General features: G+C 35.6%; 2 protein-coding genes and 1 non-coding gene across 3 annotated transcripts in view; 2 read left to right on the forward strand and 1 right to left on the reverse strand.

Annotated features, from left to right (window-relative positions):
* The window catches only part of LOC142341352 (carboxypeptidase D-like), a 58195-nt gene extending 57521 nt beyond the window's left edge, over window positions 1–674 (reverse strand). Inside the window, exon 1 of the mRNA XM_075392279.1 lies at window positions 665–674. Within this exon, the coding sequence (XP_075248394.1) occupies window positions 665–674 (10 nt within the window). The remainder of the gene's footprint in view (window positions 1–664) is intronic.
* A 2118-nt stretch (window positions 675–2792) lies between these two features.
* LOC142341062 (transient receptor potential cation channel subfamily A member 1 homolog) overlaps window positions 2793–27645 on the forward strand; it is a 77291-nt gene continuing 52438 nt past the window's right edge. Inside the window, exons 1-8 of the mRNA XM_075391906.1 lie at window positions 2793–2965; window positions 11752–11833; window positions 19593–19817; window positions 22701–22892; window positions 23472–23638; window positions 24185–24310; window positions 24699–24829; window positions 25655–25743. Of these exons, the coding sequence (XP_075248021.1) occupies window positions 2829–2965; window positions 11752–11833; window positions 19593–19817; window positions 22701–22892; window positions 23472–23638; window positions 24185–24310; window positions 24699–24829; window positions 25655–25743 (1149 nt within the window). The 5' untranslated portion in view covers window positions 2793–2828. The remainder of the gene's footprint in view (window positions 2966–11751; window positions 11834–19592; window positions 19818–22700; window positions 22893–23471; window positions 23639–24184; window positions 24311–24698; window positions 24830–25654; window positions 25744–27645) is intronic.
* LOC142341883 (U4 spliceosomal RNA) lies at window positions 13155–13288 on the forward strand. Its single transcript, XR_012759136.1, has one exon. It is a non-coding gene; the product is annotated as a U4 spliceosomal RNA (small nuclear RNA).

Genomic DNA, 27645 nt, shown 5'->3' on the forward strand with positions numbered 1-27645 from the left:
CTCTAAATTTATCAAAAATTAAAAATTAAGCGGTTGAAGTAAACGAAAAACTCACGTGTCCCCCATTTGCACTCGAGTTCACAGAGCTGTTGTTGAGTACCTCGGACATAGATAAAGTAGATAAAGGCTGAGACCCAAACTGAGGGGGCCTGTTTTCGTCGCTGGTTGATGGCTCATGAAATGAAGATACTTTGTGGGCCATGGCTTTGCCGATATAAAGACTTGCACACAATCTGAAATTGTGAAGTACTTATTTTTTTGTTTTAGGGTCGGAACATTATGTTTTAGGGTCGGAACATTTAGTTTTGGGGTCGGAACATTATGTGCGAAACGCACATTGCCGAGCCCTTCTTGTTTGCCATCAGCGTCTATTTAAATATGCTTGGCTTGTTTCATTTCTCGGAACCAGCTATACCACCGACGCTTTCGGAACATTATGTGCGAACGCACATTGCCGAGCCTTCTTGTTTGCCCTAACTATGATCACAGGTCAGCAAAAAAGGCATAAGCTCAAATTGCCTATAAGCTCAAATTGTTGTAGTAATAACCTAATTACTGTTTTCGGTTATTAGAATTGAATTATGCAGAAAGTGATCAAACACAAAAGTTATTCATAGGGGACAATCACTGAATTGACTACATCGATACATTCGGAGGATCATACCTAGTGCCATAGTATCTCAGTACTGAAACATTGTATTCCATTTACCCCCCCCCACCGTTCTCATAATTATCTGTACTATCCTACTCTCATGCGAACCTTATTGTTAACATTTCGCGAAGGTTAACTTCTTTGGATGGCTATTCAGTCACAGGTGGCGATGTCCGGACTTCGTTTCAGCGGAAGATAGGCTTCGTTGGATGGCTATTCAGCCGCAGGTGGGCGTATTTGGACCCTCTTTCAGCCACAGGTTTGGTTCGTTGGACCGTTATTCGGGCGCAGGCGATGTATTTGGACATCCTTTCGTTATTCGGAAGCGTTATTCAGTCACCTCCCCCCCCCCGTAAATACATCCGGCGGGGGGGGGGGGTGGCGAACTCCGACCCCCCCCGGCAATACGTCCGGCGGCGCCCCCCGGCAATACGTCCGGCGGCCCCCCCCCGGCAATACGTCCGGCGGCGCCCCCCCCCGGCAATACGTCCGGCGGCGCCCCCCCGGCAATACATCCCGGCGGCGCCCCCCCCGGCAATACGTCCGGCGGCGCCCCCCCGGCAATACGTCCGGCGGCGCCCCCCCCCCCGGCAATACGTCCCGGCGTCCTCCCCCCCCCCCCCCGGCAATACGTCCGGCAGCGCCCCCCCCGGCAATACGTCCGGCGGCGCCCCCCCCGGCAATACGTCCGGCTAAGTATATACCCGGACCCTATTCCCATGGTATTTCACTACAGAAACATTGCATTCCAGTTGTATATCGTCGGCCCAGTACTGTATCTATTTTCGTTATGCTGAAAACTATAATACATACAAATAACCATTACAATCTGAAATAAAAACCATAAAACCTAAAAAACGGCAGGTCCAGACACTCGGCGTTGCGTGTATTTACTGGTTTTGGCGGGTGTTTTTTGTAATGATAAAACGTTATTTTCAATGTTTTAAGATAGTAATCCCATCGTCATGCTCAAAATGGGCATCGCCCAAAATTTCAAATTTTTTTTGAAATTTTCAAATTTTATTATGATTTTGCCATGAACATCATGGGAATCAAAACCAAGAAAGCACAGTCTATATTCAGAAAAAAAAGTATCTATGGGACTTAGCACATCATGAGTGGCAAAATACTCTTAAGATACACTGATACAGTACTGGGCCGACGATATACAATTGGAATACAATGTTTCAGTACTGAGATACTATGGCACTAGGGTCCGGGTTAACGCATTCAGCAGCTCAAAGACGTGGAGTTTTTGACAGTGGTAAATCTTTTTTCACTAATAAAGTAGCTTTAACCAATTGATTGCTTTTGGTCGTTCATACGACCAAAGGCAATCTTTTTGTTGTCGATCCATACGCTCAGACCCCGTATTGTATCACCGGCTGCTTATAACTTTTAAAAACTCGCACAACATTTACCTCATATTAGTATTTTTGTGCCAAAACAGTAACCTGGGGTCCATTTTTTTCTCATTATTTTGCATTTCAGAAAATACACACAGTGTGCAAAAAATATGGAAAACTGTATTGGCGTGAGACGTAACCAAACGGTTACAAATTTCTAAAAAATTTGCCATCCGACAATTGAGGTCTTTTGCAGGGGTCTCAATATCACATCAATGTACAGCTCAAGACTGGGACAGCTTACCAGAGCAAATTTTAATTACAGAAAATTAATAATTTTGAATTTCTCATTTTCCTCTCAAAAAATTTAGTCTAAATAATTAATCTTCTAAGACAATTAATCAACAGGAAAGTAGTTTTCAGTTGTGACTGAGTAATTATAATATCTGATGTTCTCATTCTTCAAACGTTGATTTTAACCCATTTGGAGTTGATAATACGGGAAATAAGTTTTTTTAAAATTTTGCTGATGATTTTGCAGAATTTTGGTTGCATTTTCTCCAACTTAGTAAGCTTTTTTAATGCTGTGTGAGATCTTGTTAAGCTCATTTTTTTTGCAGTTGTCATTAGCGTCGCCTGAGCGAAACAGTACGAAATGCTCTCTGTGATACTTTTGATCAAAATCTTCTTTTCGTCATCTGGTCTCTGGGCTATCCAAAGTATCCTCCACTAAATAACGAAAAGCTGTTTATGAGTGGAATTCTAATTGAAAAATTGATGTTATAGTTTTCAAACCCGCACAATTATTATTAAACTTTTTATGTATATTTATGATGTGTTTTGCAGCCTTGTTGGAAACAAAGAGTGAACAGAAGGTGGTGAATGTGACAAACAGAGACCTGCAGACTCCACTGCACAGAGCTGTCATGTTCAACAGAGTACACTGTGCAGAATTCCTACTTGAGAAGTTAGTCCCAACCCAAACTGAGGTTTTCAAAATTTTGCTCTTCTATCATGCCATTCTCATAGTCGACTTATGAAAACACAATCTTCAACCAATATTTGACCATCCTCAACCTCCCCAACTTATGAAAAGACTGTACTCAACCGATATCTGTTAGGACAAAATTTGTTTGGCTCGATAAAAACTGTGCCCTTGACCATGGCTAGATCAAAAATTCTGTTTCGAGTTTCGTCTGCAGAAGACTAGAAGACTGGTGACAGTTGAACTAAACAGAAGAACAGTCAAAATTTTAAAACTTTTAAACATATTATTTTCAAACCTCAGCTCTAGTAGTATTTTCTAATTGCCTATTCAATATATTTTCTAATTGCCTATTATATGCATACGTAATAACTCAAATGCATACATAATATTTAAACATATAAAAAGGGGGTGCCTAGTTTACTGGGGGGGGGGGGGGGCTAGCGGAACGGAAATGATCCGATAAATGGAGAAATGATCTTAAGCAGTTAACAGACCGCAAAAATGTGATGGCTGCTAATGTTTTTCGTAGCTTAAACCAGTTGATAGAGTCAGGGTTCGCATAGAACTCCATTTTTGTTCCCGCTGTTTTTGGAAAAATTCGTTTGCAACTGAAATTAGCAACATATCTCATTAAATAATAAATATTGTGGTTCAAAACTCTCAAGAAAGAATTAACTGCTTTGTTTCAATTGCCTTACTTCAAAATTCTGTAAATAAGACATTAATTTGAAAATCAGACAAGGAGGCTCCGTAATGTGCGTTTGCATCAAGTTCCGACCCCGCTCATCCATATTTTTGGCATATAAATCCACCAAATAAGAAGAGATAGAAAACAACAAAAATTTAAGTATTTTTCAAAAAAAGTGTGTGAAGTAAGCTCGCCTTAAACGCAAATAACTCAGTGGAGCAAAAAGCAGCATTCAATTGTTGAGATCAGCCATTGATAAGAAATCAAGTCAAGACGAACAAAAAAATCAAACAACAATAACAACAAACATTAATTACATCAAAAACTTCTTGTCCAATTTAAAAAAAATTACAGAAGCTTAAAATGGCTTCAGATAAAACTGAAACTAAAAAAAATAAGTTGTGCTTCACGAGAAATAATATGGGACCATATGGGACAAAAAAGAACAAAAAAACAGGAAAGAAAAAAAAAATTGCTTATAAATCTAAAACAATTGTTTTAAAGTAAGGAAAACATTAGATGGCAATTGAAAACATCCAATATGTTTATATGTTTATGCTTACATATTCTTCTATAGCAGGGCCCTAAGACCTGTCAGTAATCATTTTTTTTCGGTTTTAAAAAGAATAACAAACAGAGAAAACAAAAAAATTCAACTGAAACTTGCAAGAAACGAGATTGAAGCCATAATAAAGTCATATTTTGCTTCTCATAATATGTTCAATTGAACCTTTCGCAAACGCCAAAATGTGATATAGCGGGGTTTCATTAACGAGAATAGGTAACAAGTAGAACAGAAAAAGAGAAAGAGCAAAATTAATTTACACGTTTGTCTTTTTTCGAGAAAAATTATTTTCAAACTCATGAAAAACCAGTAGCTACAAAATGGTTTAATTAGATAAGTTTGTATATTCGTCTCCCTTATAACCTCTATTTTTTTAGAATATGTCCTACGTCTACAAAAGGAACGTTAATTAGAGACAAAAATCAAAAATTATTTTACTTTTTTTGCGAAAAACCCCTGTCGAAGCCACTAAATTCATAACGAGTTCTTGAAAAAAAACATTAGATGTTGTACTCTTGCACTTAATTTTGGCTGCATTTTTTAATTTTGGACTGGTAATTAACGAGACTAGGTATCACATAGAGAAAAAAAGAACAATAAACAGCAAAGATAAAAAAAATTGGCTTATATTTTTTAAAAACAATTAGTTAAAAAAAACCATTAGATCGCCATGGGAAATATCCAAATTTTTAAAGATCACATACGCCTCTATAGGTGGGCCTTAAAACCTGTCTTTATTAGTTTTTGGTTACAAAAAAAAACAACAACAAGAGACAACAAAAAAAACTCAATTATAATTTGCGTGAAAACGCTGTCGAAGGCGTAAAGTCATATTTGATACTTCAAAATATGTTCAATTGAGCATTCCTCGATTGCCAAGAATGTGGTATAGACTTTCCCATTAATGGGAAGAGCTAAAAAAGATGGAAAGGAAAAAGGGCAAAATTAATTGAAACTTTATTTTTCGAAAACGGTTGTTTTCCAAGTCATTAAAGCCATTAGCTACAAATTGAAAAAAATTAAAAATATTCAACTATTCGTCCAAAGGAAGCTCTTGAGACCTGTAAAAATTCGAATTATGTCTTGCTTCTACAAAAAAACTTTTAAACTAGACAGAAATGAAAAATTAGTTTACATTTTTTGCGGAAAAACCCGTGTCGAAGCCAGTAAATTCGTAAGGAATTTTTTAAAATAGATTAGATTTTGTAACCGGCACCTTCCCTCGACAACAATAATGTAATATGTGACCTGTAATTAAGGAGACTAGAAAACAAATAGACAAAAAGAACAAAATGCGAATTTAAACAACGTTAAAAAGAGTTTTTTATTATTGAAAACAATTGTTTTCAAGGTCATGAAAGCCATCAGCAACATATTCAAATCAGAATAAAGTCTCATTTATTTCCTCAGAAAAATGCCAATGAGAATGGTCGCTGTCAAGGTAATTTCATTCTACTTAAAGGACGAATTAAAAGCGACAATTAAAGACAATTGTAAAAAAAATCAATTAAGTTCTTCGATAAAGGGATGTCGAAGCCGTTGAAATCATAATCTATGCCTTTCAAGATTCTTATATGTCCAATTCTACCTTATTTCGATCGCCAATTTTATAATTTGTTACGTGTCAATATTGTCATAATGTGACATAACGAGAAAAAAAGTGAAAAAGGGGCCAAGAACTAAAAGCCAAAAAAATTGTGCTATCTAGTAGTATCAAAGTCAAAAAACCATAAATTAACGCGTGACATCGCAAAAAAGGATTTAAGTTTAATTAAATAGAAAGCAGAGGAAGGCAACCATAACTTAACAGCCTGTTAAAACCATAACTTAACAAGCAAATTTGGATTAAAGCATAAATTTTAGTTTTGTCAAAAGAAGAAGCATTCTTTCTTTGCTGACTCAAAGCTAAAATTTAAGAGAAAAATAGTGGCAAATTTCAATAAAGCTTTGTTTAATTGAAATCAAACATTTTTTAAAGTCAAAACAGCCATAATATTTTCAGTAAAAAAAGAGTTACATTAAATTGAAACTGTTTAGGAAGCCATTTGGATCTATCAACACCGAGCTGTGATGTGAACTGCAGTTCTTTAATTAAAATAATGAAACTCAATAATTTTTTTTAAAAATGACCGACTTATTACAATCCGAATTAATTTTTCAATTGTAACAGCCCAAGATTGGACCAAAACCGGCTCCGCTATTGCTGTTTGTCCATTTAGAACAATAAGTTGTTTCAAATGCTTTAGATCTTTAAAATTTGTTGGTTAAAAGATTAAAAATGAATTCTGCGTTTCTGATGATCATAGAGCAAAAAGTTAATAAAGAGCAATCGAAGAGCAAGTTAGCAAAAACGACAAAAAGTTGATTCTAGGCTACTCTCAATGGAAGTGGAAGTAAAACTAACTCCTTTTGTAGTTTACAGAGATTGTGTTTGATTTTTTGTGTGTGTGTATTTCCGGCAAGTTTAATCAAAATGGACTAAAGAAGCTTTTTTTTGAACAATTTTTGTTGGAAAAGGTTGAATTTTGAAATATTTAGCCAAAATTTTAGCCAAAAATATTAAATCAAAATAGTCAACAATACTTTTTTGGTCTCTAAAAGTGATTTCAATAGTACTATTGTTAACTTTTTTAACATTTTTCTTGCAAAATTGAGGGTATTTTAGGCGAAATATCGGAGAATGTGAATAAAAACAACGGAAATTCACCTATTATTTACAAAACTTCAAACCACGATGACTCCCTGTAAAATACGTAATTCATAAAAAATCTTTTTAATTACGTATTCTACGCTGAACGGGTTTTATAATGATACCACTCACAACTCTGTACGATGAATATATCGATCGGTCAAAATTGTCTGAACAAAATAAATTCATTTGAGTATATAGTTCCTCCCCCCTCAAGAGAGGTCGGAACAATTAGTTCCTTTAAATTTCCCCCCAATTTGTGTAAGTTCTGTTTGATGTTTGATCTGACTTGATTGTGCTTGATTCTGCTTGATATTTCACATAAGAATAAAAATGATACATTTTCTAAATTTTTCCATGATACTGGAGAAGGTAAAAATGAAATGTTGATCAGCATTTGATTCTCAAGCTATGTTTATCTGGATCAACATTCTGCTTTAGAGTTTGTAAGTGCGCCATGACTAGTAAGGTAAGCTAATAACTCATTCACTCATATACTAAGACAACAAAATAGATAACATAGAATAATAATTTTTAATCACATCCGTGTTGCGCTCAACTTTAGTAATTTAGATTTATGTTCTAAAAGTTTTGTGAGAATTTTGAAATATGCAAACGAATGTGACTGAATTTCAGGCCTACAATTTTTTCTGTGCAGAGATCTTTTTGCCATAACTTTTATCAAATTTTAATTTTAGAAAGTTTAGCGAATTTTCTAAAGTTTTACCTCTGTTTATTTATCTTACCCACCTTTGAATCTAACTTGTTGCTTTTAGTAGCTTTGCATGGTACCCAAGTTAAACTATAATTGCATAAGAAAAATTTCAAACCGCATTTCTCTAATAATAGTTCTGGAAACATTGTGTTATCGCGCTGCTCAGCTGAACAGAATATCTCTAGCAGAAAAATCTCAATTGAACGAATTTTTACGCAAGCCAGCTTTGTTTTTTCAAGAGTTTTTAAATTAATTTTATTTTGTATAATTTACAGCGTACCGGAAACTCAATTTTGTATATAGATACCAACAAGGAGGCTCGGTAAAGTGCGTACGCACGTAATGTTCCGAACCCGCTCATCCACATTCTTGACTTATTTTGCTTGCTACCAAATGATGAAGAGATAGAAAACTTAAACATACAAAATGTTCAATAAACAACCAACGAAATTGGAGCGTTCAATAAACAACAAAGATTTTTTACGACCAAAACCTGATGTCTATAATAAAAAACATAATAAAGTCAAATTCGCATCAGTTAAAAACCAAAACAAAACAATTTAACCTATATTTCAGTTAAAAAAATATGGGACATGTCTTCAATGCGACTGGTTAACAGGTCGGAAAAAAGCACAAGTAGGTGCGAAGTTCAAAAATAATTTTTCGTTTTTGAAAACAAAAAACAATTAATTTTACAGTTCTAATGTCATTATATATCAACTAAAATCCCTAAATTATTCATTTGTATATACATACGAAGCAATTGAGACATGTCATTATTTTTTGTTCGATTACAAAAATTTTCAAAATCAATAGGATCAACAATTATTGCTAAAATTTCAAAGGAAACCAAAAATCCTTTCGAATGTACAAAAATAAAAAATCTAACAATTTTTGACGTCTCCTAGTAACAGTAGTAACAAAGCCGAGAAACAATGTTTAAAGCTAAAAACGTTATGAAGATTAAATTATAGCTCACGGGAAACAGGTTGTGACCTGTGTTTTCAGAGACTGAATTCCAAATCGGCAGAAAAACTATTTAGAAAAGACGAAGCTGGAAAACTCAAATTTGTTTTTGCAAACAAATCTTTTGAAAAATCATAACAGACTGAGGATTACAACAAAAAATTATTGCTTTAGTTTCGAAACCTCAATGAGGCCAATTGGACCTGTTAATAATGAGACTAAATCACGAGCCCACAGAAAACAAATACATAATTAAGCCAAAACTTCAAACAATTTTACGACATGACACTGTTCAAGGCACTATAATTATAAGATTTTCCCTACATAAAGTGCAAATCATCAATTTCCCTGCGTCTTAACATTAACGAGTCTTCCTTATAACTACTTAGACTACCTAAACTACTTCGGACTACTTAGACGTGATAACATTCAAAAAAAAAATTGAACAGTATAGAAATTTCGAAAACTAATTTTATGAAGTTAAATGGTCGAAGCAATCAGTCACAACGTATATCCAACATAGAAAAAAATGTTGGAGTTAAAAAACTAATTGAGACTTCTAATGAGTGAGATTGAGTTACATGGTGACAAAAATAAAAGCAGAAATGAGACAGAAGAAAAAAAACTTCGTTTATTTAATTTCAAAGTCATTAAAACAAACAGCTAAAAACTGACATCTTTAACTAGATCGAGTTATACGTCTTGCGGAAGCAATCTATCGTTATCTGCTATATGGCGTATAACAACGAAAAGAAAGACAAACATAGGCAAAAAACCCCAAAAGTTTGCGAGATCATTGTGTCTCAGCACAAAAATCATAAACTATTTAACAAAAACAATTAACATATCCATATAAGCTTTGTTCAACGTTGTGTTTTTTGCCTACAATGCCGTTGTTTAATTGGACTCGTGAATAATGTGATAATGCCACAAGGAAACAAAATGAAAGCATAAAAAATGCAATTAGTATCAAAAATACAAGAACAATTGAGAACGCGTACTAATAAAGGAAATCATTATTTGAAAAAAAACCGTTACCGACATAAATTTATAACCCACAGGAAGTTGGTTTCGGCCTGTTTTTACGAAGACTGCGCCTAAAGTTGAGTGAAAAAATATAAAATAGTCACAAAGTTCAAAATTTCATCGATACTTTCTCAAAACAAATATATTGAAAGTCATAAAAGACATTAGCTAACACCTAAAAATGTCTATTTTTTTATAGCTTTCAAAAGCTAACTAGATCTTTGACTAAGTAATTCGGCTGCAAAAAGTATAAGAAGTAAAAGCAAAACTCAAGAAGTCTATAAAACGTTTACGAGAACAGTTGGTCAGAGCCATAAAAACCATGAGCTTATTTCTGAAGCCATAAAATAACCTTGTTGGCTCTCGTTTATTGTAAACAGTATTTGTTATTAATTGAGCCCTGATTCAAAGTTCTTGACCGTAATTTACATAAAAACATTTACATAGCGGAAACATTTTGAAAAAAATGTCGCGCCCCAATAAAATTTTTTAAAAAATTTATCATAAGGATCCATGGTGAGATCAAGATCGGCTCAGATATTTCTGCGCGTCTAACAAAACACTCATTGGTTGAAAAATTTGCGAAATAGATCAATTTTATACAAAACTTTTCAGTTTGTCAAAAAATTTTACATTTTGTATAATTATCGAATTTAAATTTGCAAAAGTTAGGCAAAATTATAATTCCAGAAAATTCTTAAAGCCAACGGGAGTGCAACTAGCTCCTTCTTGAGCTTAAGAAGAACATGTCCGCAGGTTTACGGCGTCTGCTTCCAGCAGATTTAAAGCAATTGTTCTGAAAAAGCCATTTTTTCGACAAAAAAGTCTGAGTTTTGAAAAATTTAGCATAAATTCTAGCTGAAAAATTCTTGTTGAACAATTCAGCAACCCTCCTCTATCTTTAGAGATAAAATTAATAACACTACAGTTAACAGTTTTAACATATTTTAGCAAAATTGACGAAAGTTTGGTCAGAATTGACAAAAATTTGGTCAAAAATGTGAAGAAAAACAGCTGAATTACGACTATTATTCACAAAACTTTAAACCTCGATAACTCCCTATAAAGAGCGAAAAATCCTTTTAATTCTATGTTCTACGCTGGACGGGCTTTCTAATGATACCACTTACAACTCTACGATTATATCGATCGGCCAAAATTATCTGAACAAAAAAAACCATCTGAGTATATAGTCCCCCCCCCCCCCCCTCAAGAGGGATCGAAACAAAAAGTTTCTTTCATGTTTTAAATTTTCCTTTCTTTTTGTCATTTTTTTTCGTTCACTAAAAAACAAAATAAAGCAAAAATTTTGTATGGGCAAACAGAAAGTATTCCCGAATCGGATTTGAACAAATTATACGCATATCGGACTTTGCTTTGAACCGAAAATTATGAGCAGCTAGAATAGCTTTTTGGAATCGGATGCGAACGCATAGCTTCATCAACACTGAGAAACGCGTAACTTCATATAGTTTTCAATAAATTTGTAAGCCTGAGCTCAAAAGTTCAACCAATGCTGTGATCAAACAAAACGCATCAACACCGAAAATAAGTCAATTAATGATTTTTAACTGAAATCATAATTGAAGGTTTATAACTTTCTTGATTAAAATTTCAGAATATAGATAGAAGTAAAATGTCTCCAAAAAGTCAGACGAGAAATTAAATACTGTAATCGCATAAAACTCACTTCATCATTGCAAAAAATAGTGTATTCCTTATTATTGTGAGCTTGGAAACCCGGTATGATGCTGGGATTTGTTTACTATTTACCCAACTTTTTGCTTATCCAATCTCAACGTACGAATTAATCGTGCTTTAGCCGTTGTCTAATAATAAACGCGATGGTGTTTGTTCATCTTTTAGTTTGTTTTTGATTTAAAAAAATCTTGAATATTTTTGGGCGGTGCCAGCAATCTAAGATGTTGTTTTTAATGCTTTTTGATTTGATCTATCATACCCATGCCACCGACTTACTATCATCAATATAAAGTATCTCTATGAACCAAAAACGACATTATTAGCATGACATTAGCACGACACATTAGCACATATATCATGTGCTGGGAAATAACGAATGATGGAATGATAGAACAGATCCAGATTTTTGTTTTAGGAGCAAGCGAGAGGGAATTAATATGCAGGAAAAGGACGGGTTTACTCCTCTTCTGCTTGCTGTTAGCCATGGACATCTTAAGGTAAATTGTACATATTCTCTATTTATGTCAGTACTTCTTTTTTTAGATCCTAGTTGTAAACAAAACAATAAACTTTGAGCTTAAGCTTAATGTTCAAAAAAAATGTCCCTCTTGTGGCAGATTTCAGATTAAAGCGAATTATTGGCCAATCAGAGAAGAGAGTTTATGATTGCCATGCACTGCTAGAACTTTAATTGATGCACTGCTAGAACTTTTATTCGTTATCCGGCTCGATAAATTTGAGCCGAATGAGCATTAAGAAGAATAAGAAACTGTAATGGGTCATATATTGGATATAATTTCACTCACGGTTGTTGAATTGCAATTAGATTCATTATGCGTGTCCCTCAACGAAAAAATCGAATACAAAATAAATGATTTTAATTGAAGGTTTGGTTGATGAGCCTTTTGGAGCGATTACGATGAGATTAAAAGGTACGAATATACGAATTCAAATTCCTCGGCGCCCTCCGGTTTGTCTGTTTGCAAATATTTTCTGCAACGGCTTGCTGCGTTAGAAATACGCATTTGCATCACCACGGTTCCCAAATAAGAGTTGCCTCTGAATCTGTTCATTTGTTTCTAAGAATTATGCTGAATGCACACTTGGTCAAATCAACGCTATGGCGAGACAAACCAAATCGGTGGCCGCCGTATTGGCCGACAGGGCGTTTAGCCGACAACCAAAAAATGAGAAATTTAGCCGACAATTTAAGTAAAATAAGCAATAAAACTTATTCTGAAGCTGTGATTGGTCAATTTAAAACACTATTTCGTAAGCGGACAAATATACCGCAGTTTTTTTATCGACTAGTGTAACGAAGGTCTATCAACTAGCGTAACAAAGGTATTTTACCGCATATGGCCATGCCTCGCGGGCCATGTCCATGCCTCAGCGGCCCGTGGGACTTGATATGAATCTATCACAACCGAACTACTGATTTATGGACCAATGAGACTTTTATGGCCATTTATGATAAAACTCGGCTAAATTTCCCCATTTTTTCCTTGTCGGCTAAACGCCCTGTCGGCCACTTTTCCTAGCACCAACCAAATCATTTGCTAACATTAACTTTACTATTCTCTGTATACATTAAAACCAGCTATACTATTGTAATATAACTTATTCTTTTCAAATAGTTGAATTAAAGTGGATTCTTTGTTCCAAAATCAAAACATAGCATGCCATAAATTTTGATAAGTGAATGGTGAAATGGTCTGTTATTTTAATAAACAAAACATTTCGGTTTTTATCGCAGATGAAGTTAATACTCTTGTAGCTTTCTTGAAATTGGGGTTAAAATTAATTGTGGGAGAGGTTATCTTTGCGCAGAGGCAGTACTGTACGCAATGAAGGATACCTGAGCGGCAGTTATTGCTAATTGAAAACTACTCCCAATAACCCGCCTAGATGGCCTCGAGTCGTCTAGTGCAATTTATGGGGACCTTTCGGGTCTCATCAAAAATGCGAACTAACAGTAGGCAAAAGATCTGCAATGGGTTTAGCCTCATGAAGGCATCACTAACCCACAGCAATGTTTAATTCTGCGAAGAGGTTAATCAGATAAAAGGGGATCTTGTCAACAATTTCCCCCTTCGGTACCTAGTAGAGAATCACCCCTTCTCTGCTATACTTAACCAATATTACTTAGCCTAATTAGATAGCCGAATATGAGCGCAATTGCGGATCTCTGTTCACGGCCACGCCTCTCATGCGCTGTGGGATGTAATCCGGAAATCGCGGGTCGGTTATCGCGGCGAGGCACGCCCACCGACCCGCAAGTCTGAAAGTCTTTTCGCTTTGTATTCCAATTGTCATAGCATAGCGTATTTTATTCTATTCAGTTATACATAGTATGCGCGGTAGCGGTCAAGCAAGCCGATAGGCAAGCAAGCCGAATTTTCAAAGGATCTTTTCTGCTAGCACCCCCCTCCCCCAGCCTTATATAGCCGTTAAATTTGCTCCCACAAAATCTAAGATTTCGCAAATTGTGAGAGCGATAGTTGCATTTCATTGAAAGAAGAGTATCTAGGTAGATTGAAGGCAATTTTTGAATAGTTTCCTTAAGAAGTTTTAAAAAATCAAGCCCTTATTGTAGCCGATAACACCAAAAATGATCTAATACAGAAATTTTTATTGATGCTTACGTTATATGCAACAAATTTTGGTTGAATACGTAATACTTTCAAACCATAGCTGTGCTAGTTTTTAGTAAATGCATATTGCTCATATATGTGCACGTAAAAGATTACTTAGCTTTAACAATATGTTTACACATTTATAAATGGGGGTGCCTAACTAAGCGGGGGGGGGGGGGGGCTAGCAGAAAAGATCCTTTTCAAAATGAGGTCGAGTAAGCCGAAAAATTTCGAGATACCCGAGTTTTAAGCTGACCCTGGCTTTACCGCGATAACCGGCCCGCAGTTTCCGGACTACATCCCACAGCGGATGAGAGGCATAGCCGTGGACAGCGGTCCGCACCCACTAGATGTCTAAAAATGGACGTATTTTTTTCTTTTAGTGCTTTGGAATACATTATGCACCATAATAATATGCGCAGTTTTGTTTGTAATGGTTAACAATGTATTATTTCTGATAGATTACATAACTATTACATACCTTTCGGCTTGTTTTTATGTCGGCTTACTGTGGATCTTTTCCGCTAGCACCCCCCGTCCTATATAGGCAAAACTTAGGCACCCCACAAATATTAATGTTTGGCTACCTTCTAGAAAGGTTATTTGTGTTCATGATTACGTACCTAGTATAATACACCAACATCCACATTTGCAACATTTTTCAGGAAAATCAAAGTAGTAGACCCTTTTACAAAGCACGCAATTCCAAGTAATGCAATAAGAAAAAGTTTTTGGTTGATGTTTACATTATATGCAGCTCGTTATTATTATACACAGATTAATTTCCAACTACTGCTCTGTTAATATTTTCTTAATGCTAGCGGAAAAGATCTACTTTTAATTCGGCTTACTTTGCGTTCACCAGTATGCGCATACGTGGAAAGTTATCAGTCGGCTCTGATTGGTTTTTCATCGCAAAGCGCCCGCCTCTTTTAGCTTTGAATGCGGTGAAAGTGGTGATTTTTCGTAAGATTTGCGGTTTTTAGCGGTTAAAAATATTTTTCACCGCATTCACCGGACTTCTTACAACAAAGAACATGAGTTCGAACCACGTACGTTTTGCGTGTCACCATTTTTTTTATTCCACTGCGCCATCTGTCACTTACTTCATTCGTAATTCTTGTCAATTTAAGGTAAGCGTTTGAAATTAGTGGTGAATATTTGTAAGGTTTGCGATTTTAGCGACGCAAATTTTTTTCACAGCGTTCTGATGATAGTGGTGAAAAATTTTCCTTCACCGCATAAGCGGTGAAAAAAAATTTCACTGCTTAAATATTTTTTTCATCGCATTCATCGCATTAAGCGCAAATCTTACATTTTTACTCAAATTCATTGCAAACCTTACATCTTTTAGCGAATAGCCCCGATTTTGCAAAAAGGGGGATTGTTGAAAAAATCCGATAAAAGAATACGCGATTTTTGAGCGTAACTTAGTCGGTTGTGATGGATTCATATCAAATCGCATGGGTCACTGAGGCATGGCCAAAATAGTTGCTCTCACGCTTAAAGATTGGGAAACGTCTTGACAGTTGTCAATTGGAATGCATTATACCGTTTCTGCTTGCATTCCATGTACACTAAATTATCAAAATTAATCGCTTTTGATCTACTGTCCCTTCAATTTGCTGTCCTGCCGCCTGCTGTTGGGTTATGGTAAGCGGAATAAAACCGATTTTAACTCATATAGAGAGTATTTTCTGAGACGAGTAACAAAATGATTTTTTGACAGTCGAAATTATAGATTTACAGGAGAGACGTGATTGATTGATAGATTGAGATAGCGATTTCGTTTGCGATTTTGAGAGCAATTTCGAGAGATGAAAGAGCTAAAAACTGCCCGTATATATATATATATATATATATATATATATATATATATATATAAATAATATGTGTGTATTTATATTAGGTTAAATTATTGTGGAATTTTTGAGGTTAAAAAATTGTCTTCAAAAGTTACACTAGCAAGATGGATAAATACTTCGGAAAGTGAAAAAAAAACTGTCTAGTCTTCTGTCTTGACCGTCATACAGTGATTGGTTGTCTCTACGTGGTTGCTCTTTTTGCACCTGAACAAATTTTACAAAGTTTTATACAAATCTGATTTTTCTCACAAAAGCTATTTTTGCTTATGCTGACTGCCGAAGTTTTCTAAGAGTTGTTTCATATAGAGGGTCTCCTGAACTGCAGCCGACATGTCCAGTTATTTTCCTCTTTATCAACTTAGAAGAACTGCGGTTTGATTTTTGAATGAAATTTGTGTTTGTGCTGGCTAGCGATCTTTATGGGTTGCAATCTTTAATTTGATACCTCTGAAGCATAGTTCCTATGTAGAACACTTAGTCGACTGTAAGTTTGCCTTCCTGTTGCCTGATTTGTAGTTCTAGAATCCAGTGATTTCATAGTCTGACTACAGTGTGATCAGTAAATTTTAGCGTTTTTTTGACAAAGATCACTGCAGGTTTCTCAATGCTAAAATTGTTTTCAACCCAGACTTAGATTAAATTGGGAACCTCGACTTCTGCCCGGCAACCAAACATTGAGCATTCCTTCTTCTTCGGAATCTTTGTTTTCGTAATACTTTTGCTAATTCCTCCTTTCTGGTTGCCTGTTTCAAACATGGCTTCATTTTTTGTGGGCCAAATGCATTTATGCCGTTTTGCATCGAATAGGTCAGTTGTCACTATGTTGTTTGTGATTATTTCTGACCCCTTAACTATCACATCTAGAGCTGCCATCACCATGCGTGAGTTGAAAGTGTGCACAAACTCTCCGTTGTCATCATCTATGTATGATTGATTCAACTTGGCTGATTTCACGGGTTCATTTCTTCTAAAAATTTGGTAACCAAAAACAATTTTTTGTTGAATTTTAAGTTCAGATTTCAAACATTTCATAATTTCTATTGCACATACTTTTTTCACAACCAAGTTTCTGCTCCTCACTGCATGGAAAAATGATTCAGTCAGCATTTAGTTTATGGTTTTGTTGACACCTGATTAATCCGTGAGTTTGAGTCTCATGTTATCATTTGTTCTAAGAGATACTCCTTCTCATTTTTGTGTGTCAGCTTCATCGGCCTCCACTGACTGAGAACAGAGAAATTCAAATTGGCCAGTACCCCCATATTTGCTTTAGAAAGATGACAAACATTTCATAAATTGAACAACAAAAGCAATGAAGAATAGAAGAATAGGACAGCTAATCTTTTATGAAATCCCCCAGTGAGAACTTTAACCCTCTCTCCAGCTTCCCTCTTTTTTGTTCTCTGCCAGTCTTTGAACTTGGATCTTTGTTATATTGGTCACAGTCTGAACCTTGGTCAATTTGTTCGCCCATTTTCGCGGGCGTCTTTCCTGACATCTATTTATTCACATTACACTTTTGCATACTACTCCTTTTAATGGTCTTGCCTCACACTAATGTAATTTGTCTTGAATTCAAGAACACATCAGGGAAGGCAGAGGAATGAACACATCAGTTTCTCTCAAGTTCCCCTGCGGAGTTTCATGCAGCTGTTTTTTTTTGTCTCCAAAATGAATCTCATTTCTTTCTTGCGCTCCGATCATCATGAGGATAAGAGTAAGTTTCAGAGGAAAAATCAGGCACAAAAAATAACTTTTGCTTCTCCTTGACAGTTCAAAAAGCTCAAGGGTTGGCGAATTTTTGCACAGCATCAGCTCAAAACTCTAGAAGCTTCTCAGTGTGACTTTCTGACCACTGAATTAACGGAACGATTTGCAAGAAACTATCAATGTTTGTCACTATTTGCTTTTTGCAACCACTGTAAACTAGCATGCTTGATGTCCTTCACTGGGTAAGAGCTGCGAAGCAACTGTTGTAAACAATAGTGGAGCCATTTCCACTAACTTATATTTGTACCTTCCTGCCCTGCATGCCTTGTGGTTTTTTTTGCAAAACCCCTGCTTTACGCGATATAATTTTAGGAGAACTCCATTGCAATTTCCTCGGCGACCCCACAAGCAGCACTTTTTTCGTGAGATCCGCTCCTGCAGTCGCGTTTTTTTTGCAAGTGTCGCTGATTCACTTTGCCTCTTGTGTCTATTTGCCGGTTTTTCATCAAAATTTTGCAGCTTTTGTGAAGTACAAGCCCGGTTCAAGCTCTCTTAACGTTCGAACAGCTTCCGTGCTCTTATATGAAAGCTTTCTGAGTCCTCAGTTTCCTCGTCTTTGCTGACAAATTTTACACTGCATGGGTATCCAGACCCTTAAATTTTCCTTGCAGAAACTTCCAAGCCGTTGACCATTTTCTGGTGTCCTTAACTCCCAGAATGTCATGTATAATCAGCATGAAGGTTGTGTTGCATCTGTATTTGATGCCACCAGACCTTGTGTCGTGTCCTTAGTTTCCGCATCTGCCTTCTCATATGCATCTTTGCTTACTTCATAGACTTTATGCTTTTCCTTGTTTGCTCCATTGAAGAATGCTTTGGACTCATCTGGATACTCCCCTGTCCCATCAAATGGTTTGTAGAGCCCCTCAATCTGTTTAGTTTTAAGCTTGATTTCTAATACCTCCATTCCTTGATTTTTGTTTACGACTATTCTACATTGCCATCACAATTTTTCGCTAATTTCTCAGAATTGTAGTTGATGTTTCCATTCCCGTTCTCAATTGTTTCTTTCGAATTATGGGTCGTTTCCACCAATGCCATGTCATTTTTTTGTGTGTTTGTGCGTGCGGGTGCGAGTGTGTGTTTGTGCGTAAGTGTGTGTATGTATGTGCTTTCCTGGGCCGATGTTTCACCGCAGTTCAAAACAAATTTATGTAAGATAAGCGATGAATGCGGGAAATTTTGTAATATAAGCGGTGAATGCGGTGAAATAACATAAATCAGGCAATGATTGCGGTGAAAAAAAACTTTATTGCCTGGTAGCGGTGAAATTAACGATGATTTTTCATAAATTCAGCGCTCTGAAAAAATGTTCAAAATATGTGAGATAATCGGTTTTTGCGATGAAATTACATAAATTCACTGCTTAACTTAGTGGTGAACTTACATAATTTCACCACTTAGAAATAAGTGTAAAAGTTGTGTGAGATCAGCAGTGAATGCGGTGATGTTAATTGGGAGTAAGGGAGGAATCGTTAGATTTAGCTCTAAAATTACCCCTGAATCTTAGATCTTTATGACACTTTTTCTCAGCGGCGAAATCATGTAGTTTTACCACTAGAGTAAGCGGTGAACTTACAAAAAATCACTACATTTCACCGCTAAAATATGTAATATCACCGCTAAAATTCGCAAATCTTACCAAAATTCCCCGCTAACGTTTTACAGAAAGTAGAGTGAATTTGATTTCTATTAAAACAAAAATTCTTGAAGTTAGTGAGAGTTGGCACAGTGGAAGAACGACTGCAAGACAGGAGGTGAGGGGTTCGTACCCTTGTAAGGGCGGTGAAATGTGGGGATTCTTTGTAAGTTCATCGTTTACTATAGCGGTGAAATTACATAATTTCACCGCATTCCGCGCAAAGTTATCTACGAAATTTGCGTAGAAAAAACAACTTTTCTCCGTTTCTCATTTTTTTTCCGATTTTTCCTCGACCCGGTTTAAAAAATGTGATATGACAAAAGAGATTCTTAAATTTCACAAGGTGAGCAAGCTTCTGGTTGACAACGGTGCGGACATCAAGGAGACGGATTTCGACCAGAAGAATCTGCTCCACTGGGCGGTGGAATCCCTCGGAAGGGAGGAATTGGAGGAACTGCTCAGTTTTTTCAAGGAGGAGGATGTCTTGGATCTCATTAATGACCGGGACAATTTTGGAAATGCACCCGCTCACCTGGCTGCTAGAAATGGGAGTCTGGAAATACTGCAAGTGAGTGGTAGTGTCTTTACTTGTTTATCCCAAAGAACCAGATATTAACCCTTTGAAATTTATTATTCGATGAGGGAATCATTCTCATTGCTGCATACCTTGAGGCATCACTCTTATTCTCGTTCTTTAGTTTTTGCTCTCCGCGATTCACGAATCTTACAATTGAAATGTTTGTTTGAGCTTCCCACCCATATATTCATTGACGCAACCGCTCCTGGGGCAACAGGTGTTGTAGAAAGAAATTTTGGCATGAAAATGTCTAGAATGTTGCTCTGATGCTCTTTCACTAGTAAAAACACTCCAAGTTGTCGTTAAACATGAAAGCCGAATAAGTTCAGGTGGAAATGTACCGTAACAAAGAATTTTTAATGTTTTTACAGAATTTAACCTCCAAAGTTACACACTCGACTTTTTTTCACCATAATAAAACCAGCCTCAATAAACTGCACTGTGTTCCGCTTTTTTCGAGCTGTACTCGTAAGCCGTATTCCCTGGTCGAAACCCAATGGTTAACTTATAAGAATTTGCAAGTTTCTTGCAAAAGGTGGTCAACTTGTTAGAACTTGCAAGTCGAATGATTAACTTGTAAGAACTTGTAAGTCGAACGGCTAACTTTTAAGTTTCTTGGGTTCGTTCTAGTCAAGCTCAACTCTTGTCATTGGTTAGTTCAATATAACACTCTGTCATTTTCCGTAGAAGGCGCGTGGGAGTTATTTGATCAGTTTGGACACCAAAAAATAATGCGACTTAAGTTTCCAAAACGTTTAGTTCTCAATTTTATTAACTCAAGAGGTCCTTTTGGAATTCGATTAATAAATAGTAGATCTCAATAAGCTTCTTCCCGATTGCTTTTTAAAAATATTTCTATAATTCTTTACTTTTTTTTGAATTTGATTGACTAGTCATCTTCATACGGCAGAATTTTTTCTCAAATGATTTATTTACCTTAATTTTTGATACATTTAAAAAAAATTTTAGGATTTCACTATCTTGCAACGTTTTTTGCTTTTTGCTACAATATTGGCAGAAAGATGATCATTTAAGAAATTATATTCCATGAACTTATGTAGGAACATTTGTTCTGAGACGAATGGTTAACTTGTAAGAACTTTAAGTAGAATTGTTAACTTGTAAGAATTTTTAAGTCGAATAGTCAATTTGTAAGAAATTGCAATGTTTTTGAAGAAAAACTTGCAAGGTGGTGCATCGCCTTGTCAACACTTGCAAGAAACTTGCAAATTCTTTTAAGTTAACTATTCATTTTCAACCCGGGTTTATACTCTTTTCATACCTCACTGAAAAGATTTGGGCTGACGTGCATTAATCACAGTTAAGATACGGAAAATTAACTTGGTGCAAACCCGCGCATGGCAGCTAATAGAATCACAAACTTTGTATTTTCTTCACGTTCACAAAATGCTATCTCGCCACAAAATCATTGCTCTTGATTAGTTGGCCGCGGTTTTTCAGCAGTTTTTTTATTCCTGAAATTTTTGTTCAATTTTGAACAGAAAAGTTGATGATCCATAAGTTTTTGTCAGTAAGAAATTTTAACCTGACTACTTTTTCAAAATAATGGCACCATAATGGAGATTTACTGATATTCAATAATAGAAGTACTTGGTCAATTCTGTTTGCTTTGCACAATGTGAAATATGTTTTGCGTAAAAACAAACTTTGGATTACGTCTAACTATACCAATTTAAGATTAAATACAGAAATTTGCCAGTGCGCTGCGAATACCATGTACGGCAATTTATGGCAGTTGGAAAATTCTCACTCGCGCGGAAAATTCTCACTTTAGCGCTCTAACAAAATTGTGGCAACGGTTCGGGTCCCGTTGGTTCTTTCCATGTCATTTTTGCTCGATCAGTTATCGTCTGACCAATTAGAAATTTTGACTGGCTTTCTTGAGCTTGACATCTTAGTTTTTGCGCAATGTAGAGGTCGCTCGTCTCCATTTTAGAACAGCAGCATTGAATTGACTGTAGTTTACTACTCAATATCAAAATTTGCCCTGCAAATCATTTTATTAATCGAAAATAATCCCTCAAATTATTAATTTGACCTCCCCAGTGAAGCCATACGACCCTGTTGTGGCAGCTTGCAATTGACCACTTCCTGTTTTTTGTTATCAATTAGTTCGACATCGGTCGGATTTTCTTTTTGCAACTTAAAATTTTTATAAGGAAATAATTTGTAAGTTTTTTGGCGTCGGGCTAATCGTTGTGCTTTGAAGTAGTTTTATTAATCTAATGATACCATCACCCATCACACGCAAAAATACACAACGATACAACCCCTGAGTGATTTCATATGGGTCTAGTAAATAAACCGTCACCGAATTAAACCTTCTTTTCAGAATTGATATTTGATCGTGTTAATTTGTTCGGTTGTGATAGTTTCATATCAAGCCCTACGGGTTAGTAAGGCATGGCGGCCAAACGAGCGAAATCTGTAGCCTTATTAATCAAGTGGTGTTTATCTCCGTGCGGTTTTTTCCTAGCGATTTTATTTCCTATCTGAAATTAAGTGTTTGTTCCATGATTTTCTTTGGAAACCGGGATTCATAACATATCGCCAAAATATTGCTATCAAAAGTTTGAATATGAATTTAGAGTATGAATATACTTGCCATTTTTCCAGAAATTAAATAGCAATTTTCCAGTCAAAGTTTGAGTGTTTTCGGGGCAAGATAAAAAGTTGTCTCATGTTTTAAAATGGAAACAAATCAAAATAAATACTTTTAATACAGTTTAATGTGGAGTCGGGGAAATGTCATAACACATCATAATGTTAATTTTTAAGCTCATTACTTGGTGCAAATTTTTTTTGAAAATGTTTCAAAATTTTGAAAAAGTGTTATCATTACGTCATCAACAGGTATTAAATGGAAACCAATGCGACCTAAAACTGAAGAATGAAGATGAACAAACTCCTCTTCACTTGGCTGCCAAATATGGAAGGACGAGAGTGGTGACGTGGATTTGCAAATTGGACTGTGACATTGTCAAGGACGAAGATGAAGACTCAAACACTCCTCTCCACATTGCGGCTATTGAAGGTCACGTTAAGGTTTGTAGCAATCAAAGTATTTAGAGGTCATATAGTCATGTATAATCAGAGATATAGATGTCAATTTGTTCAAAATTGAATTGGAATTATAAAAATCGTGATTTCTATGTAACCACGTTTTAGCTTCATATTTCTTCTTCATCTTGATTGTATAAGTTGATTTTATCTTGTGCTTCCTTTCAAGTAAAAATTTTAAGCCAATCTTTTATAGGGGGAAGGAGTATTTAAATATTTGAGTTAGGATTCCCCACACGTGCAGGCCCGAAATCATTTGTTTATCATCAAAATGATTCAGCTTCAGTTAGATAATATGAACCCAATGTTTTCAAAAACTAATGACTAAATAACTTTAATTAAATTGTTCAGTTGATTCGCAACTGTTAGATAGTTTAAGTTGTTTAAGTGGATGGGGGGTATACGTTAAATGACTACTAAGCTGGGGCTGGCTATGCGTTATATGACCACTTAGCTACTGGGAAAGACCGTAACTTTTTAGCCCTTAGATCATATCTGATTATGAAATTTTTTCCTAAATTTTAAAAAAAATCTGAGTGTTGATCTATTTTAAAATGATGCCAGGTGTGCGAGGTGTTGATCAACTACCAAGCAGACGTGCAGGCACGCAACTTCCAGCAATGGACTCCTCTGGACTGTGCTGCATCTAGGGGGTGGGTGAAGACAGCCAGACTCCTTCTGGACAATGACTCACCCATTGATCCCATGGACAGAAGTGGAATAACACCACTGTTAGTGCCTTCACTCAATAGAAAGAGACTAAGGCTTAATTAAAAAAACAACGTTTAGATATTGCTCAAAATCTGTTTATAACTAATCTAGTTATCTTCATGGTCCAGTAAAATTTGTTCTCTAATTCGGAAGTGTTTGCAACTTTTTTTCCCGCAGATCTTTCTCCCGTTATAAAGAAAAGAAAATTTGTTTGTTTGATTTTGATCTTTTCAACAAAACCCCCCGTGGTACCTCGTAAAGAATGTCCACCCCTATCTTATTCGTATTTATTAAACCATCATAATGTTAAATTTTAAGCTCATTACTTGGAGCAACAAAATTTTTGAAGACGTGTCAAAATTTTAACCCAAAAATATATTTAACCTATTGTTTTCATAAACTTATATTGTACTGAGCTCAACATAGCAAACCGTAACAGACCGCTGTTTACAATCATGCCAGCTGGAAATGGTTTTTTTTTTCGTTTTTATACCAATTCGGTCCACCTTAATAGTGTTTGAACAGTATTCCAGAATGTAACTATCCGTTTGTTCCGTTGAGTGCAGGTACCTGGCGTGCATGAATGGACATGCGGATATGGTGAAACTGCTGCTGGATTGGGATGCAGATGTTGAGACCAGAGCCTCCGATGGTAGGAACCCACTGGACATTGCCATCGAATCTGGATCTGTGTTAGTTACAATTACACTCGTTCAAAATAATTTCGCTCAAAGTTTTTTTGAAACAAAGGAAATCTATTAAATTGAATTGAATTCAATTGAATTTCTCGAAAACGGTTTACAATTAAGAACTATAAACGACTTCAAGAGGTACGTCGGATAAGCTTTACAGCTTGTTTAGGTGACGTCCATTTTGAAAAACAAATCAATTAAATTTTACTTTCCAGAAATTTAGGAGCCAGTTATTAACTAACAAACGTTAACTTTGTTTTCGACGACAAGCATATGGATCGAGCAATAGATTGCGCAAACTGAAAAAATATACATAAAATTATGCCCACTTGTTGGCTCAGGAAATAATTGAAGTTGCATATTTTTAAACGTTTTTTTGCTGTGTCAGGACTTGCGTTGAGGCAATTCTGTCTCACCCCGACAGGTGGCAGGATGCTTTGAGGAACAGAACCCCACTGATGGACAGAGACAGTGTCATCTGTGACACCCCACTTAGAAAACTCATCAGAACAATGCCAGGTACCAGAACTTCCCTAGTCGAGACCAGATGTTAATTTAGCAAGATTTTACAAGCTGTTGTTACTCTAGCAAGATTTTTACAAAGCAATGTTGGTCTTACATCAATCTTACAAGGTATCACACGAAAATCTTGCAAGATTAACATCCCGTGTTGAGGAAATGCGACGAAATCGACGCAAGAAGCATCGGTTTTTGCCAATTATTGCCGATTTCGTTGGTTTTTATGTACGAACTGTAGATTATCATCGCTCTCGGGGTTGAAGATTCGAAGTCTAACAACGACTGTTCTCTTGAAGAGATTTTTATAGCGGCAAAAATGGACGCTTCTTACGCTTAAATAACGTCGAAAAGCGATCAAAACGACGCAAAAAACGTAAGGGCTTTGATCGGTTTTGGCGAAGTGAAACCGACGAAAACCGATGATTTCTTCTGTTTGAATCCGACGAAATTCTCAACACAGGATCCAATATCCACTGAGGTTTTAAAATATGACGTCAATTGTAAAAAGAAAATTAAGGCAGACATAGAACAGCTTTTGTGTTTTCTTTTAACAAAGTAATTTTTTTTCTGAATGAGTGATGATGCAGACATCCTTTTATCTTACCCCGTTAGAGGTGCTCGTTCATAATCACATGATTAGACAATTGTCTGGATTCTTTCGTCATGACTCTTTAGTTTCTCGGTGCGCTTGATCATGTGTGATGTCGAACGAAGACCTCAGCCTGGCTATTCATTAATATACTTCATCAACAAAAACAACTACGAATATGATCATAAAAAAGAATCCACAGAAAAAAACCTTAAGAGTTTTGATTATCTTTTTAGATCAGGCGCTGCGAGTTTTCTCCAACTGTATCAAGTGGAACAACGCCAAGGCTGATGACGAGAATCTAGAAATGACACTTCTATTTGAGGTTTGCCAGAGTTAAATCAACAGAACCGCTTTATTTTGTCATGGTACTATAGACCCGAGTTATTATTATTATTGCTAACTTCATTATAATATGGGGAGACTATAGGACTAGAACAGCTGGAGTTAAATTGTGCTCAAAACATAGCTTGCATGAAAATTTACCTCTCCAAATTAAAGGCTGTAGAAATCAAGATGTGAGGAAGAGAAAAGAAAAAGATAAAAGCTCATCAAAAGAACACATATTTGAGGCCTTATATCTATTCCGATTATAATTAGCACATAATGCTAGAAAAATCTCAGCCATTTGTTGTTACAAAACCTAACTTTTCAAGTTTACTTCAGTATTCATAATTTAAATCTTGTAGGAAAGATGTGATGCAAAAAAAGTGCGGTCATGGATCATTATGAACGAATCAACTATATATCCAACGTATTGCAGATCGATAATCGATGAAATGTCCGAGGTTTTATCCAGGTTTAAACGAAATTGTTATCCAGGTTTAAATTAGTTTCATTTTTTACTTTCAACTTTAGTAGTGGTCCTTAGTATGTTATTGTAAAATCGTTGGAAGCGGCTGTATTGAAGATTTGGCGACCTTCCTTAAAATTAAGTCTAATTTTTTTCATGATTATAATTTCATGCAGCTAACTGGTTACCTAACATATAGGCGTATAATCAACTGATGCAATTCAAAGTCTGTTCTATTGTAATCTAGAATAAAATGAGTAAGGTCCGGGTGGACGACCCAGAGTCCAAATTATTTCAGTACTGAACCAGGTGCTGTCTTTTTTCAAATTATATTGCGTTTACTGTGTTTTCAATGTTAAATACTGACAAAATTTTCAACTCACGGCTCATTTTATGACAGCTCCCATTTACACGAGACTGGGGCTGAATATAGATATTGTTTGCTTACAGAGAAAATCCAGTTTTTTGGCTTGACAAAGAGAGACTGTAAAGAGTTTTAGTAAACTTTAACTGAAATTTTGTGTTTTGCTTTTAATTGATTTTCTGTTGGCAGTCTGACTACTAAGTTTTTTGTATCAAAGATCCCAATGGCATGATTTGCAGTGATTTTTTAAACCTGTCAAGGTTTATCGTGTTCTTGTCTAGTTTTAGCCTACTTTTAATAATTAGAGGTCAAATTTTCATTCATTTAAGATAACAACTAATCTTTGGTTTATTAAAAACTGCTTCCTGGTTTTGGTACTACGAATATTGATACAAATTTTTGTCTTTTTTGCGCATAATTGCGAATTTTTGCTGTTCTTTTTTATTTTTTTGGCAATCTGTCACATTATTGAAAAATCCGACTAAAAAAACGTTGAAACATTCAATTGAAAACAATTTTTTTAAAAAATTTACAGTTTTAAGGGCTGCGGCACCGTTCTCTTGCAGAATTTGGCAGTTTCTTTTGGATTTTGTCCTGTATTTGTGGTGATTTTTTGTTGTATTATGCTTTTATTGGGTAATTCAAAATCTTAATGGCCAATTTCAGATATATAAAATAATTTAATACTTGATATCGATATATAGCTGATGGTTCTATTGACTTTCAAAAGAATTTTTTTAAAATGTAAAATATTTTTAATCTGGTGTTTGTCACTTTTTCTTTTTAACAATTTTGTAAATTGGTCTCATATTTGAGAGATTTTGTTAATGTTTTTGGAGTAGAAACCTTAATTTTTCTGTCGGTTAAACGTTTTGGCTGATGTCTTAAGGCTGAAACAATTTGTTTTGGAAGAATTTTGTGAGTATTAGGCACATTTCAATGTTTGTGGTTCTTTTTGTCGTTCTTTTGAGATATTCCGCTTTCAAAAACCACTTTTGATGTTCAAATTTGAAGCAAATAAAATTTTGTTTCCCGCGTATAAAATCTTATAAAACACTGTAGTTTTTTTG

This window comes from Convolutriloba macropyga, chromosome 6 (assembly GCF_964194025.1).
Source record: "Convolutriloba macropyga chromosome 6, txConMacr16.3, whole genome shotgun sequence".
In the NCBI taxonomy this organism is placed as follows: domain Eukaryota; kingdom Metazoa; phylum Xenacoelomorpha; order Acoela; family Convolutidae; genus Convolutriloba; species Convolutriloba macropyga.